At 34.8% G+C, this 15,859-nt stretch overlaps 10 protein-coding genes across 10 annotated transcripts; 5 read left to right on the top strand and 5 right to left on the bottom strand.

Annotated features, from left to right (window-relative positions):
* Nucleotides 1–263: 263 nt before the first annotated feature.
* EIN_083330 (hypothetical protein) lies at nucleotides 264–584 on the top strand (the record flags this gene model as incomplete). Its single annotated transcript, XM_004184509.1, has 1 exon — nucleotides 264–584. The coding sequence occupies one exon, from the start codon at nucleotides 264–266 to the stop codon at nucleotides 582–584; it is 321 nt and encodes a 106-aa protein (XP_004184557.1).
* Nucleotides 585–1,279: 695 nt separating this feature from the next.
* EIN_083320 (hypothetical protein) lies at nucleotides 1,280–1,948 on the bottom strand (the record flags this gene model as incomplete). The annotated part of the gene is made up of 2 exons (XM_004184508.1): nucleotides 1,280–1,699; nucleotides 1,799–1,948. 2 exons carry the CDS (start codon nucleotides 1,946–1,948, stop codon nucleotides 1,280–1,282), a joined length of 570 nt encoding a protein of 189 aa, XP_004184556.1.
* Nucleotides 1,949–3,431: 1,483 nt separating this feature from the next.
* On the top strand, nucleotides 3,432–5,126 carry EIN_083310 (hypothetical protein; the record flags this gene model as incomplete). The annotated part of the gene is made up of 1 exon (XM_004184507.1): nucleotides 3,432–5,126. One exon carries the CDS (start codon nucleotides 3,432–3,434, stop codon nucleotides 5,124–5,126), a length of 1,695 nt encoding a protein of 564 aa, XP_004184555.1.
* A 111-nt stretch (nucleotides 5,127–5,237) lies between these two features.
* EIN_083300 (hypothetical protein) lies at nucleotides 5,238–5,843 on the bottom strand (the record flags this gene model as incomplete). Its single annotated transcript, XM_004184506.1, has 1 exon — nucleotides 5,238–5,843. The coding sequence occupies one exon, from the start codon at nucleotides 5,841–5,843 to the stop codon at nucleotides 5,238–5,240; it is 606 nt and encodes a 201-aa protein (XP_004184554.1).
* A 399-nt stretch (nucleotides 5,844–6,242) lies between these two features.
* EIN_083290 (1-O-acylceramide synthase precursor, putative) lies at nucleotides 6,243–7,394 on the bottom strand (the record flags this gene model as incomplete). Its single annotated transcript, XM_004184505.1, has 1 exon — nucleotides 6,243–7,394. The coding sequence occupies one exon, from the start codon at nucleotides 7,392–7,394 to the stop codon at nucleotides 6,243–6,245; it is 1,152 nt and encodes a 383-aa protein (XP_004184553.1).
* A 431-nt stretch (nucleotides 7,395–7,825) lies between these two features.
* EIN_083280 (hypothetical protein) lies at nucleotides 7,826–8,851 on the top strand (the record flags this gene model as incomplete). The annotated part of the gene is made up of 1 exon (XM_004184504.1): nucleotides 7,826–8,851. One exon carries the CDS (start codon nucleotides 7,826–7,828, stop codon nucleotides 8,849–8,851), a length of 1,026 nt encoding a protein of 341 aa, XP_004184552.1.
* A 46-nt stretch (nucleotides 8,852–8,897) lies between these two features.
* On the bottom strand, nucleotides 8,898–9,829 carry EIN_083270 (hypothetical protein; the record flags this gene model as incomplete). Its single annotated transcript, XM_004184503.1, has 4 exons — nucleotides 8,898–9,123; nucleotides 9,181–9,578; nucleotides 9,678–9,749; nucleotides 9,791–9,829. 4 exons carry the CDS (start codon nucleotides 9,827–9,829, stop codon nucleotides 8,898–8,900), a joined length of 735 nt encoding a protein of 244 aa, XP_004184551.1.
* An 88-nt stretch (nucleotides 9,830–9,917) lies between these two features.
* Nucleotides 9,918–12,878, bottom strand: EIN_083260 (ubiquitin-activating enzyme E1, putative; the record flags this gene model as incomplete). The annotated part of the gene is made up of 1 exon (XM_004184502.1): nucleotides 9,918–12,878. The coding sequence occupies one exon, from the start codon at nucleotides 12,876–12,878 to the stop codon at nucleotides 9,918–9,920; it is 2,961 nt and encodes a 986-aa protein (XP_004184550.1).
* Nucleotides 12,879–13,459: 581 nt separating this feature from the next.
* EIN_083250 (hypothetical protein) lies at nucleotides 13,460–14,491 on the top strand (the record flags this gene model as incomplete). Its single annotated transcript, XM_004184501.1, has 1 exon — nucleotides 13,460–14,491. The coding sequence occupies one exon, from the start codon at nucleotides 13,460–13,462 to the stop codon at nucleotides 14,489–14,491; it is 1,032 nt and encodes a 343-aa protein (XP_004184549.1).
* Nucleotides 14,492–14,647: 156 nt separating this feature from the next.
* Nucleotides 14,648–15,859, top strand: EIN_083240 (hypothetical protein; the record flags this gene model as incomplete). The annotated part of the gene is made up of 1 exon (XM_004184500.1): nucleotides 14,648–15,859. A coding segment is annotated over one exon (1,212 nt), but the record flags the coding sequence as incomplete, so codon positions are not given.

The following is a 15,859-nucleotide window of genomic DNA, read 5'->3' as shown; positions in this document are numbered from 1 at the left end:
CCATCTGATCATTAAAAAATGTAAATAGAGTAATATCAATAGTTAAAATATAAATAAGTAATAGTAAGTAAAGCCATACATGGCATATTTCTATTTCAAATAAACATTACCAAACAAATATGAGAAGAACCACCAAATCATGAAGAAAAGTAGTGTTATAAATAAATAAAGGTAAAATAAATGAAAATCGAATGTTTTATTCTATTTTCGCAAGTGTCATTAACACAATAAATTGATCTTGAAACCGCCATATTAATTCATTAATGGCAACACGAAGTATAGTGACCATCAAGCGACCCAACTCAAATGAAGTCGAGTGCCGTACACGATCTAACACAGTCGGAACGATCCATTCAACAATTAAAACACTTCAAAAGGAGAATCTACTCGAAAGTCTCCACGAGCTTCAAGAACTCAGGGAACACAAAAGATCTAAGAGTGTTAATAGTAACGTACCACTCTTCGCAGACCCATCCTCCGAAACGCAAGACCGTTACGATGTACTCCTCTTCAACTTGAAGGAATTCGGACTCATCGACACATCTATTAATTATAACGAAAAACGCGCAAGCACTTCTTTGTAACTGAATTATGTATTAGCCTTCATATTTTGAACGAACAACATTACGTCTTATAAATACAACGAGAAAAAAATGTTCTGTGTTTTTATTCTTTAAAATAAACAAAACAAAAAAGCACGAGATTTTTCAGAGATTCATTTTTTTTCAAGTGCGTTAAATTTGGGTGTTTAACTTTTAAAATAGAACATTACAACTTCCCTATTTTTTTGGTATTAAAAAGAAATTTATTAGTATAATATTGTTTGATTATTGTTTTTTTATAGTTTATAAAGAAAAAAAAAGTAAATGAAAATATCACGTAAATATGTAAAATGGTTCGATTAACTCCATTTTCGAGATTTTTTCGAGTTGCAAAAAAACTTTGAGTTATTACCCCTGAGTCAATTATTTTGATGATTAAATGAACATTTTTGAGTTTTTTTACAAAGATCTTTTTCTTTTTCTAATTCAAGTGATAAAAATAAAATGATTTATTAATATAATAATTGTATTTTTTTTGTTATTTAATATTGTAGTCTAATAAATAATATTATAAATTATGACACATACCAATTATAGTTTGTGTATCGATTATAATAGTATTTGTTAATTTATCAATATTAAATATAACTTAACTAATACTTGTAGTTTATTACAATTACAAGTATTTTGACTTAAAGCAGAAACCTTTAAAAAACCAAAAAAAATAAAACTCAAAATCACACTAAATTGACAAGGATACTATTTTCTGCTTCTTTCATAGGGATGAATTTAGTCTGTATATCGCTACATATGTATTCCCATATCTCAAGTGCGCCCATCCCTCCTTTGCAATCGATAGAATATAAACTACACCCCAATTTGTGTGCGTGTTGTTCGCATATATCTGTTGTGAGGGTGTGCGTAACATCCACGTGTGTACCAACCAATATCTTTTTGCACCTTTTCGAGACACAGTGAGTGCAATATTGGTCCCACTTTAAACAGTGTTCTAATGTATTTAATTCTGTGTAGTTAAACACATATATCAACATCTCACAGTTTGTATAGAACGAGCCACCTCCATTCATCTCGTCACTCTTAGGGTCATGGAATCGGAGTCTAACATCTTTGCCATTGACTTTCATATTATGTTCTACCTTTTTTTTACTATTATTGTTTTTATTGTAAACTATAAATATTTATTACAAGTAAATATGAAAGATTATTATTCCCTGTTCTAAATAAAAAACACAAACGACTGGTTTTGAAAAAGGCGTATTATCGGGCGTGAAGTCATATTTGACAAGACGACGAACTATAGACGTCTTGCCAACGTTTGCATCACCAACTACGCATATATTATAAACGTATCCTTTGTTCTCAAATTGCGAGTATGGCACTGTCATCACCCCACCAAATTATGCAATTTATATCAACTTTTTTGGACGAATTTTTATTGGAGAAAATTCGTCAATTTCTAAAAGCATATTTGGTTCTCAAAAATTACAACAAAGGAAATATAATTATTTATTAAGTTAATAATTTGTTTATAATTTTATCAAAAAACTGTTACAATTAAAATGCCAAGTTGTATTTTTTATACAAAAAATCTTATATTTTATTAAACTAGAAAGTTGTTATTATTTAATTATAATATATAATAAATAATGAAACGAAAAATCACATTCCCATTTCGACAGTTTAAAATTTTTAAAAATTTTTCATATTATTTTTAAAAAACTATAATATAACTTTGTTTTTTAAATTTTTCTTAATTTGAAAATTATTATTAAAAATAATAAAATGAAATTATAATTATAATTATTTTTTTTATCATTTTTCAACCAAAAATTTATTATTATTATCTAAATAATAAATTATTTAATAAAATAAGTTTTATTTGAAATCTATTTTTTTTTATTATTTATTCACAAAACTATAAAATATTGTTAAAATTTATAAACAGGGTTAAAATAAATCCCATAATAACATAATCTTATATATATAAGCAATTATTAACAATGATAAGATAATAAACAGAAGATTAGTAATCGGATATATAAATGATGACTATGAACAATCTCTGATCAATGATTAAAACTTTCAGTCTGATATATTTTAAATATCTTTTAATACATAAATTAATTATTTTAATTTTATATGATTGTTAAATTATATTAATAAAACATATAAATATTATTAAATTATTAAAATTTTTTATACTCTGTAAAAAGATTATTTTTGAATAAACAAAAAATGTTTAATTTTATTCTGTTTTTATTCAAATTATCGGGAAAAAATCCATTGTTCAAAACTCAAAGAAAATCCAAAAACAAAACTTAAGTTTTTCCCAAAACTAACAACCAATAAATATAATATAAATAATTATAAATATAAAATATGTCATGATTTAAAATAGAACACTGTGTTTTTCGAACTGTTTCTTTATCATATTATTATAGTAATAATCATTTTGTTTCGTTGGTGGAGCAGAATTTTGACGTAAGTAGAAGCAGAAGCAGATTGCTCAAAATGGTAATGAGCTTAGATTTTTCTTTTTGAATAAACAAGTTGAGTGGGTAAGATTTCCCGGGTTTGCATTTTGTGTGAAGCAAGTCACTTTTTTGGGTAAAAAAAAAATCAAAGCTCATTTCGAAAAGTCTCCCACTTTCTTCGACTACCTGAAATATCAAACTCCTGAATAAAATAATAAATCCGATAAAATGGTCAAGTCAAACCAATTACCTCAACACTCGACATTTTGGTGGTAAATAATTAACTTTTATATAGTTTTTCAAACTATATAAAAATAGTCTGTCAAAGTGACGTGGAACGGAACAACATAAAAAGCGTCACAAAGACTAGGAATTGCAATCACAAAATTCTAAGATGACACACCTCGAAGCAGTCTTTGTTGTCACAATAGTCCCATACCTCCCCTCGTTTGAAGATGTTATCACTCTCAAGCTTGTTAATAAGAAGTACCTTGAAGCAACTAACATGGTCAGAATATGCGCACAATATTTTACAAAAAGAATCTCTCGAAACGAATTCGAGACAGATGAGATGTACAAACTGAGAGAGAAGTGTAATAAGAATCTCCCAGAAAACATCTTCGAAATACTTCCTTCAGCCGAAACACTCTGTGTTAATAACTTGGAACTGAGAGGAAAGAAAGAAATATTGGATCGATTCAAGTTATTCAGATTTAATAAGTACACTTTTGAAGACCAACCATTCGCAGAAGACTTGAGAGACAGAATAGCAGTGCTCCATGTCGACATCAACAGAGCTTGCAATTTAAGTCTCTTTACCGCATTAAGAAGAGTCACCATATACAACTTTCAGTGGGCGATTCCTATCGAGTCGATTTTTCCCAACAAAAGTCAGAGACTTGATTTTGTCAGAATCGAAACAAAGTTCGTCAACACTTTTCACCCGAAGTTGAAAGAGTACCACTACTTCGACAAAAAAGTGATTGAGATCTTCAACGCCACAATCGTAAACAAAGATATTTTGAATGATATGAAAATGTATGCGGAAGTCTGTTTTACTTCGTCGGAAAGTGGAGTAAAGGGCAAAGAGACAGTGACCAAATTCACAAATAATGTTGACGATAAAAGTAACGAAATTTACATACCGAACAACAACAGCGCAGTTGTAGTAGAAGAGGAGACAACAACACCAATCGACTTGTCGCAGCGAAACTTCAACTTTGCGGAATCAGTGAAATCCATCAACCGCCTGAAACTGGACAACCTCGATTTTCTTAAAACAGTAAAGTGCCCAGAAATAGTAGGAAAATTGCCGCATTCTGTCGAGCACCTCGCATGCTTTAATTTTGACAGAAACAGCATCCCATGGAACAACAACTTGACTTCACTGGAAGTTGAATCAAACAACACCTTTTCATCGCTGCAATTTGACGTGTTAAACAAATTGCAGAAACTCAAATTGAAATCAACCAACGTCGGCAATTTAGAGTTTTGCTCAGCGGTATCGCTTGCTATGATTGGGTGTTCACTCTCTAATGTATTTAAGTTTCCAAGAAAGTTGATGAACCTGAAAGTGGACACTAAAACACTCCAAGACCTCCCAACACTCTCGCAGTGTCAGAGTTCACTCAGCTCACTTGAGATTGAAGGGAGTCTCCCCACCAATTTTGACTTGAAAAAAGAGTGTGCAAATTTAAAGGTTTTGTCGTGTTCCGAATTGCCCAAAAATTTGCCAGACTCTCTCATTGCGTTACAAATCAAACAACAGCCACAGAATTTCGACTTGGACATATCCCAACTTAAACATCTTGAGAAAGTATACATATCACAAAGACTTTTAAACTCGTGCGTTTTACCAAAGTCGGTGAAAGAACTCACACTGGATGTTTCGACAAACGTGGTAAAGGACTACAAGCAATTGAAACTCGAAAAACTTCACATCATCTGCATTTCAAATTTAGAGGAGTGGGCACATCCATCTCTCAAACATTTGGTTGTTGGTAATTCCTCGCATTCGTGTTTTCCAAACACAATGAACCAACTCTTTCCGTCTGTGCGCGACTGGAACCAGTACGACGATGAACTTTAATTGTATTTACTTTACATAATCTGGTTATTATGCTATTCATCATTGCAAACACCTTTATTAAACAGATGTTTGAGAACATCAAAGCCTCAAACAAAGTCAGTGAATAGTAAATTACTTACCATTCAAAAGTACATGTTGGAGTGCCAAGTAATTTTCAAAACAACAAACATCAGGCCCATAAGAACTGAGATAACAAATCAAATAGTCCCGTTTTTCAGTTGAAATCACCGTCTCGATTGTCGAAGAAGTCCCACACGGGTGTATAAAGAACATGTATAAGTCGTCAATAAGTGGATGTTCGTCAAGTGTGATGAACATGTTTATGGAATCTGTGTTGTCTGGGACTTCTCTGCCGTTGAACTTTTTTAATATCTCTGTTGCTTCATTCAATTTGACAACAAACCGATTTTCTATTTGGTCAAATATAGAAACCCCAAGTTGTGGGACTTGGTACGACGTGTTGTAAATTACATTGTGTGTCATTTTATAACGTTTTTTGAAATTCTTGTTGATTAAGTCAACCTTAAAGGCATCAGGTTCTTCTTCTATAATGTCATCGTCGTTTTCTAAATGTATTGGTGTGGTGAGATCACCAATCTCGCTCTCATGGAAGATGTAACCAAGAGGGTCCCAACGCCATTCAAACTTACCTGATTCGTGAAGAGCAGTGATAACACGTTTGGACTGCTCCTCAAAGTCGGCTTTTGAAAAACTCATTTTGTAAAGTCCTATCGGAGTTCACTCAACCCTGTTCTATTGCTCTTGATATGCCAATTATCAAATTATAAAGATACCATAAGATAAACCATTGCATTAGTATTTCTATAAATATTTCACACAGGAATGATATTTCTGGAATAATGGTATGTCCCTAATAACCCGTTGTATTATACCTTTTCTGTTGTATAATAAAAAAGTCGAAACCAAAAAAAGCATTATAATACTTTTATTATATATCAATAGTTATGACCATTAAACAAGACTCAACGTTCTATCTAAGATATTTGAGTTTTGAACATTAAAACTCCATTACACAACGCCACAACAACTCGTCATTTATAATATTAACTAATTTGGTTTATAAATTAAAGACATAAAGAATCTTTGTATTAAAAATTACTCACAAATCATCGGTTGTAAGTAGTCAACTAAAACTTGTTCCCCAAGCAATCCTTTGTGTTGATATTTACCAAAGTACTTCACCTCTTCAGCAAATCCCGGTGTATTACAAAATTGTAAAGATTCAATATTGACAACGCCATCTCCGTTATCGTATGTCACATTGAAACTGGAATACACATCACTTCCTTCAAGTCTTCTTGGTGTTTCAAACCCATCGGAAAATGTGCAGTACACTTTAACAGGAGCCTTCTTGATAATCGGAGCCGTTGGTTTTATCTCATTGTATAACTTTTTACCATACACCTCCATACCAGGAAGTTTTTCATACAAATCGCCAATATTGTCAACAGTGTAAACATCGTTTCCAACTTTGACTAACTCTCCAGTAATTTGTTCTCCACGAGGTGTCATGTAAAACATCGCCGGAATGTGTCTGACCAAATCAATGGTCATATCCTTGGGGACTGGAACACCATCAATACCATTCAACACCTCATTCAACAATTCAACAGCACCAAGCCAGGCACCACCAACAGTGACCCATCTTTCAACATAGTCTTCTGGATTAAATTTACTTAATGCATCAAATGTGACAGGGCATCCCATGGAGTGGCTCACCAACACTGCTTTCTTGCCTGTTTTCTCTTTAATACTTTTTAAGAGGTTCTCAAGTCTCTTCGCATAGAAATCACCGCCAGTGTATCTCCAGTCATACGGCGCTCCGTATAAATCGACGCCATCAACATATCCCAATTTGTTCAATTTCTTGATGAGTGGGCGGAAATACTCAGTTAACGAGCATGTCAACATCCCAGGATCCAAGCAACTGCTACTATACGTTGACCCAAACTGTGGGACTGTCACATTAACACCTTCTAAGTCTTCTAAAACACCTGTTTCAGTGTTATAGACGGGTGTCATGTACTTTAATAAACACCGATTCTTCTTGGGATTGAGGTCTTCAGCAACTTGCCACACTCTAAAATTATCACGTTGTCGAGCACAGTCTTCAGGCATTTCTAAATCGTCTGGGATATTCACCTCGGCTTCAAGAACACTAGATAATATACCATGGATCAACACAACGGGCTTTCTTGTTGAGCACTTCGCGGAGATAGCAACTGCTAACAATAGATAAAGTACCATAAGAGTATTTATTAAGTTTTCTTGTCATTTTTATATCTTGTTGATTTTTTGTATTTAAAATTTTTAAATAATATTTATATGATATTTTAAGCTCTTAAGATTTGTATTTTTAACATATTAAAAAATTGTAGTTATATTACTAATATAAATAATTGGTTGTTTTTTTATTTAAAGTTTGGTTCATTTTAGTTAATTCTGCGTCGCCAATTAAAATCTTCCAAATTCTTCATTCTAATCTTCTTTTTAAATAGTATTTTTTTAAATAAAAAAACTATATATTATTTTATTTGGAATTATATTTAATTAATTTAAAGAATTATATTTTTTATTATTCTCAAACTAAATAAATATGACCATAATGAACAGTAAAGTTTTGAATAATTCAGACCATTTCATATTAAGAACTACAAAAAGGCACTCCTCTATTTTCAATGGCAAAGTCTTACGAAATCACCTTTGTGAAAGGGATGAATTGGCCCAAGGTCGATACCTCGAGCTGGTGCAACCCGTTTTGTGTCTTTTTAGATAAGGGGATGGAGATCAAGACCACTCATGATAACAACACCAGTGATCCCAAATGGGATCAATCCTTTAGTGTTGTGTCCACTGGTGATCTTTTACAGATTGATTGCTACGACTGGGAGAAGAGTGGTGAGAATGTCCTCATAGGTAAATTTACAATCGACTTTGCCGACTTTTGCGATATCTCAGTCAACAAAAATATCAAATTTGACATTGTTCTAATCGACTCTTTCGTCTCAAAGAAGAAAATCCAAGACCGTCCAGCTGTTGTAGTGATGACCATCACCAACGTTGAAAAGCGCAAAAAAGAAGTCGAGGAACAAACACGTAAAGAAGAGGAAGAGCGGAAAAAAGCCCAGTTTGTTGAAGAAAATGAGCGGAAAGAGGCAATGGTCGAGTGTAAACGGCAGCTTCGTGAATTTGCAGAAGATGGGTTAAAAGACAAGTTAAAGACGGTTCAGTACCAGCTCATGACTTGGACCGCCTTATCAAATTATCACATCACTTACACCACAGATGTTGACTCTTGGGTTGAACGCGAGGTGAAGTTAAGTGTTAATAATGTCAAGAATTACATGTTTTTAGTCATCGATTCAAAAGGAAACCTTTTTGGAACGTACGTTGACGAATTGGTTGATGGCAATTCAAAAGGTTCAGTCTTTCTATTCACTCTAAAAAGTCCAATAATGGGAGTCTACCTTCACAAATACACACCAAAGAGTATTGAAGATGGGATAGTCTCACTAGGTAATGGCGCATTTTTTACTGTCAAAAATGGGTTCTCCATCTCCTCATCTTCATGTAGCATTGAAAATGCAATCAATCAAGAATTCGTACAAGACGATGGCAAAGAGTTTGATGCAGACGTTTTTGTCGGCGCAACATCGCCCAAGACATTTTCTGCTCGATGCGTGTTTGGCATTCAGTGGTACTAATTCTAAATTAACGAAGTTAAATATTATAATTATAGTTCCCAAGTTCTCAGTCAAATTGGAAATTGCTTTGTTTCTGGAAACAGTCGATGCAATTCCCAAGGATGTTATGAACAAGTGTTTCCGTCACTGTGAAGTCCTTTTCTATTGAATCCATTTCTTCGTCCGTCATGTCGTCGGTGAGTTCGTATGGCATAAAGTAATCGAAAAATGATCCGACGGCAACTCCATTAATTCTGTGTGGGTCTTTCCCTTCCACAAAGTGTGCGCCAGAGCTTTTTTTAAGTTTTTTAGTTGATATTATTACATAGTAAACTCTATTAAAAACAAACTTAATAATGATTGGTGTCTCGTTCAGGTGTCGTGGTGTGAAAGTGACTTTCTTTGTAAGTGTGGTGTGTAACAAGTATGGATTAGGGTTAAATACAAATGTTACGGTGTAAGACATCCTAAGTGTCTTTTTTGATATCGATCCAGGGTACGGGACAATTTGACTATTAAAAGAATGACACCTGACGTCCTTTAAATACATCAAAATCTTCACATCCTTTGGGCTTGTCGCATAAAAGTCGAAAAACCTCGAGTGGAACAGAACGGTGTACCAAAACCCTTGTAACTTTGCTATCTTCGATTTAACCGATTCGATGATCTTTTGAGTGTCTTCAATGTACTTAACAAAGGCTCTCCAACATGTTTGCTCGTACTTCAACTCGTCTTGGTCGACAACGTTCTGTTTTGTGATTATTTAATTGCAACTTTTATTTTAATTATAAACAACTATAAGTATAGTATTTGTTTTACTCCACCGTTTCAACTCGAAACAACAAACTTGGAGAAATTCACATCGTTTAATCATAGCCAACACCTCAGGAGTACAATTCTCTACGTAACGAATATAATTCTATTTGTCAGCTCATGTGCAGAAAATAGTATAACACAAACATCGCAAGGAGAGTAGTCATTATCATTGTCCTCCTCCATTTGGTCATTTCCAGTTTTCTTCAAAAACAATTTATAGCACCACAAAAAACATTTTCAAACATATAAAATGTTATTCAATTACCATCATTTAAAATCTTAAAATGACGTCGGGAAACTCAAAATCATCAGGTAAAGTCTCCTTCTGTCCACTCACCGCAAGGGCCAACACCATTTTCTTTCCGGTGAACTCGACTTTCTTGGCGTCGAGGTACAACTGTTTAAATGTTTTGTCAAGCTTTTTGTGTGCACTTGGAATGAAAGCGCAGTATAACAATACATCCTCTCCGGTGATGCTTTCAACATCAAATGGGTACTTCGAGGAGATCTTTTCACATAACTGTTTCACAGTACAATTGCCGTCAAACTCAAACTTGTCCCAAATAGTCACCTCCATCCCTTCACATAACTTCTTCTTCACAACCCTTTCAGGCTCAGTCCCGTCCAAATACCCAATGGCCAAATTCAAGAAAGAGTTGTGGTAACTCTCCAACGGCTTCTTCAACAATATTTTGTATAATTCAATACATTGAAGGCCAGAGACCACCGCCGTTGTTGTGATCATGGCTGGTATAATTTTACCTGAGATAAATTTCGTCTTATTGAAGTCGGCCGGTTGAATGCAGTAATTCATTGCGCGCAAGTTACTGCACGCCGTCACAAACGCGATGTGGTGGTTTGTATCGTCATCCTTTTCAAACACAATTGGGCGGACCAAATGTATGTGCAGTTGAGAAATAGTCTCTTTCAATTGTTTGACTGCACTCATTAAATTCTTTTCATCATCTTTCACGATACTCATTGGTTTCTCCTTCAAATATTCTTCACATAATTCGCACATTGTATCGCGTGACATCGTTTCTTTGATATTAAAACACTCTGCCCTCAGTAGCGAAGCAGCTTCTATAAAGTCGACACACGTTTTCTCATTTCTGTTGAATGGAATAACATGGGGGAATTTTTTTGGCGCATGCCAGAATGGAATTCCTTCGTCAGTTACTGCGGTTTCAGGAAAGTCTGTTATCAACTTTTGAATTGAATCGACAAAGTAGTTTTGATACTTACCAAATGCCCACTTCACACAATCTTTCATGTCTTTTGGGGCAGTTGTACTTCCGTTGTCAATGATCGATTCCAAAATTGCTAATTGGTTGTTCGGAGTTTCCTTGTCGAGATTCTCAAAAAACTTCTTCTGGTCCGAGTTGTAACTTTCAATTTGGTCAATGTCGTTTTTAAAGAGTCCTTCAAACCTATCCCTTGCCCATTGAATTGTATGATCAATGTTATTTGGAAAATTATGCAACGTACACATCGGAATACTCTTCTCTGCACCTTCGTGAACACTTCCAGTTGCAAATGACTGTGTTACAAATGGAACAACAGTTAATGTGTTTCCTTTGGTCCCCATAGTACCTCCTTCAATCATTGGAAGGCCGTATAACAAGCATTGTGAATCAACGTAATTTCGAGCTTGTACATTGTCGAGTGCAGTCGTCACACAATTCAAATTTTGGTAGAAATCCTCGTCAAAGACGTTTTCAGTTTCTGGTCCGACTCTCAGTTGGAAATCTTTGACTCTGATATCGGGGTTGATCACTTGAATCGATTCCTTCGCAACTTTGGACTTCGGTTGATTGATGTGTTTGTTTCTGAATAGAAATTGTCTCGACAAATTCGACTTCTCAATGTTGTCATTGTCTGTTATGAATATTTCACCACTCCCTCTGCCAACACCCATCATCGCCCACGTCTTGATCACTTCGCACCCAATAGCCCCAGCTCCAACCAAAAACATTTTGACATCTTCAATTTGCTTTTGTAGGGTTTTACCAATTACATCAATTTGGGAAGAATACCGAGACTCTTCACATTCAAATTCATCTTTCTTCAATTCTAAGTAATTGTCTGGGAGAACTTCTAAACAGTCAAAGACAGTGTACTGACAATACGGTGTATACTTTCCACTTGCAGCTTTCAAGACCTCTTGTGCTGCTATTCCTCCAAGCGCGGTGTCCACTGGTGAGATTGTCCCGTTGCTCATTAAGCAGAACATACGAGCAATTTTCTCGCTTTGTTCATTTAACTCGGCCTTAAGTTCTTTTAAAATTTCTATGAACTGCATACAGTCGTCTGTATCGTGCGACTTTGGAAAAGTACCAAACTTGTCTTTGAAAATCATTAGTCCATGGAAAAGTTGTTGGATCAAATACATTCTCTCAATCTTGGTCAAACACGAAAATGTAATCTCACCAGGTTCGTAGAGTCTTTCTTTAAGTGATTTGAAATGTAAGGTAACCCTCGGTTTAATTTCTGTCATCTTTCCTCCTTTCACAAACTTCGTGAACTTGGACAAGTCACCCACTTCAACAGAGTAACCGCTCCTCTTTGTCAATTTAAACGTCCTCCCGCCGTTCTCAGAATAATTCAACTCCTTCATCCCAACTATTTCATCAAATCTGACTTCGTCTCCGACTTCCATGTTACAGAAATCGTCTTCAACAAAATGTATAGTGTTGTCTGAAATTTCACTAATAATAAAACTCCTTGGATTCTCTCCATTGGTATCATTCACAACAAAATCATCTCCGAAATCATTGAAAATCATCGAGAAAACCCCTCTATTCACCGCATACACCATTTTTACATTGTGTTTTCTGCAATTATCGTTAACTGCAATGGACTCTTTCTCACCAAGTAAATTGGTTAACACCAAAATATCGTAGTCAGCGTATATCGAATCATTCGTTAACTCACGAGTCTCTGCGTTCACAGAAACAGTCGGGTTGAGTTCTTGAAACTTACTTGCTGTGGCGGAGCTGAGACTCTTCCCGATGTCTGCTTCACTGTAGTAAAAGTTCTGCCCAACCTCTCTAACACCACCTACAGTGTTATCCAAGAGCCCAACAGCTTTCACCGACATCAAAATGACGTTTTTCGCAATTTCACTTCCAATTCCACGAAGACCTACAATCAAAACTCGTGTGTTCATCATCTTCATTTGTGTCTCCTTTCCTATTGTATACAGTTGGCGACTCAACACTGCCTCGTCCATTGCTTTGGGAGTTCATTTTTTATTTCTTTTTATTGAAGATCAAGCAAATATTAATAATATTTGATTATTAATATTATGAAGTTTATATTATTTGAACTTGCTTAATTTTTTTTATTGAAATAATTCAACAATTTTAGTTAAGTTATAATAAAAAGCTATATAAGTAACTATATTTTTACTAATTAATTAATGCACTTTCTTTCTTGTTTCTATTGAGGTTTTTAAGTCCAAAAAATTGTTGAGAAACTTCAATACAAAAATAATTCACGTGAAAATGTTATTCATTTTGTTTTTTGATGATTATCCCCGACAGTTCATAACGGTTCTTATAATACCGATTCTTCTTTCAATTTTGGTTTGAAATTACTAATAATAAACTATAATTGAATAATTCTGAATAAAACTATCACTTTTGGAATTGAAACAAATTATAAAATGATGGTAAATTTAATTAACAAATATAATAAATGTTATGTTAATGACATATCATTGATAGCTTTAGAACCAAGAACGTTCTACTTATCTATTGGCTGAAATAGATAAGTAGATAATAGCACAAATCGAAACAGTATAACCAATCAATGAAACTGAGCCTACGCGCTCCAAAGAAGGACGACTTTATAAGAGGCCCATACTTTCACAGCATATTGAAGATATGTGTATATCTTCTCATATGTTTTGGTATCACATACACCCTTGAATTCACCCTTATTCCAATGGGTGGTGTGAAAAGTCCAATATATTCGAATATGTCTGGCTTTTGTATGTTCTTCCCAATGATAAGTGTATACCTGACCTATTTGTTTACACACACCCCACTCACTGTTGATTTAAAAGTGTGGTCCACACATCTCAAAGAGCATTGGATTTATATTATAGTCGGATACTTCATAATGCCGGTCTTCAGTTTACTTGGGGTCTTTACATTCTATGCGACACATCCCGATGCCATGGACATCAGTATGGGGTACATGATTAATAAACAACAGATTTTGAATAAATTCTATGACATACATACAACAGAGACGGGACTTCATGTCGAATTTTCGTATCAAATGATAGTTGCGTTGTTAATATCACCTATCATCAATTTAGGTGTAACCATTGGAGAAGAAATTGGGTGGCGACTGTTTTTGTTTCCCGAGATGTCGAAAATTTTAAATCCAAAGATCTCGACATGGATATGTGGGGTCATTTGGGGACTCTGGCACGCACCACTGGTTTACTTTGGTCACAACTATGGCACTGATTACGCGGCATGGCCTTATGCGGGTATTCTTATGACATGTGTGATGACGACATTCACTGGTAACATGTTGAATTTCTTCTACTTGAAAACAGGAAATGTATTAATACCAGCAATGATGCATTCCTCTTTGAATGCACTTGCCACTTTATACATTTACTTTATTGATACAATGTGGAGTGGATGGGAAACATTATCTGTTTTCGAACAACCAACAACAGTCGGTGTTTTCAATTTGATTCCGTTCATGATTGCTGGGTGTGTTGTCGTTGTCTTCATGTCATTCAGTGACGTCGACAAATTCAGAGAAGACTCTTCTTCCAAACAAGAAAAGGAGAATGTTATTAACAACGATCCACTCATATAGCACAATAATTCGATACTTTCAGTCTACTTTCTAGTTGTTTTTTCTTACAAAAGTATATGTAAACAGAGCAATTTACATTAAAAATAATTCGTATATTTAGTCCAAAGTTTTTGAAAAATAAAAAGCCGATAGGAACTTGAAAAAAGTTAATAATTCATGGAGAATAAAGGTACCGGCGGCTATAACCGGCATAACTACCCGTTTTGTCTTCCGTACCCATTGAAATTGCCAAAGAGGAATTTCACTAAAGGATTTGAAAAGATGAGAAAAGAGTTTAGAATCAACGAGCAGCTAAGACGGGAAAAGATGAAGGAAATGCTCAAGTCGGTCGACACGACTGGGAAATTGAAACTCAGACAAAACAAAGATCAAAGTTCGATTGCGGGGAGTATGCTTAAATTTTTAAAGAGTGAAAAGTGCTCGAATTGTGAGAAAGACATTTTGATTGGCTCTTTAGTGAATTATTGTGAATGTTGTGATGCACCACTATGTGACAAATGCACCAGAATATTACCACGAGAATACCAACAAACTGTAGTAGAAGTCCCATTGTGCAAATACTGTGATTTCATTTACACTGCAGTGACTGAAGAAATCAAGGTGAAGAATTCAAGAAAAGAGGCGAGTGAAGACCCCATCCACTTTTTGCGCTGTCAAATAGTTAACACGTGTAATTCATACCTGGAAGAGTACTTCTCTTTGAATTTGTTTATTAACCAACTTCTGTCTACCAAAGTGCCAAAAAAGGAGGACCTCAAAGTGTGTGAAGAGGAGATGAAAGTTGTGAAGGTGAAGACGCAAAAGGTGTTAGGGTTAGACGGTTTCATTGACGCATTTGAGAACCCGGAGCGACAGTCTGACCAAATAGTTACCAAGAACATTGTGAGAGCGTTGAATCAATTTAAAATAGAGACAGTCTTTGACTCAATCAATGAAGTTAACATCTGCGAGCAGTTGATTCTTGAATGCTCTGGGATCCACACCGTCGAAACAAAAGTGATTGGTATGTCGACCACATTAGTTCCAACAACGGGAGGTATTGTGAAGATATCACTTAATTTGACCAAAGACATTTCAGTGATGATCAATGGGATAGTGTTTTTTTATACAATTGAAGGTCCTTCGCTTATCATAAAAGTTCCGCCTGCAAATAAAGACCAAATCAAAGCCGATCTTAAAATTACATGTAAAGGACAAAACGTCGAACTTCCCGAAGAAATCAGATATTACGACGCTGGTCTCAATAGTACTGGAGAGAAAGTTGTATCGCTCGTTGGTAATAAAAGAAAGATATGTGTTGTCGAGTGTGATGACACAGAAAGTGAGTCTGATGAGAGTGAAGTAGTGAGCGATTTGAGTGATAGCATT

The sequence above is a fragment of the Entamoeba invadens genome (assembly GCF_000330505.1).
Source record: "Entamoeba invadens IP1 unplaced genomic scaffold scaff_1105074725643, whole genome shotgun sequence".
Taxonomy (NCBI): Eukaryota; Evosea; order Mastigamoebida; family Endamoebidae; genus Entamoeba; species Entamoeba invadens.
Note: the sequence above shows the minus strand (reverse complement) of the source record. Positions and strands in the feature narration are given on the sequence as shown.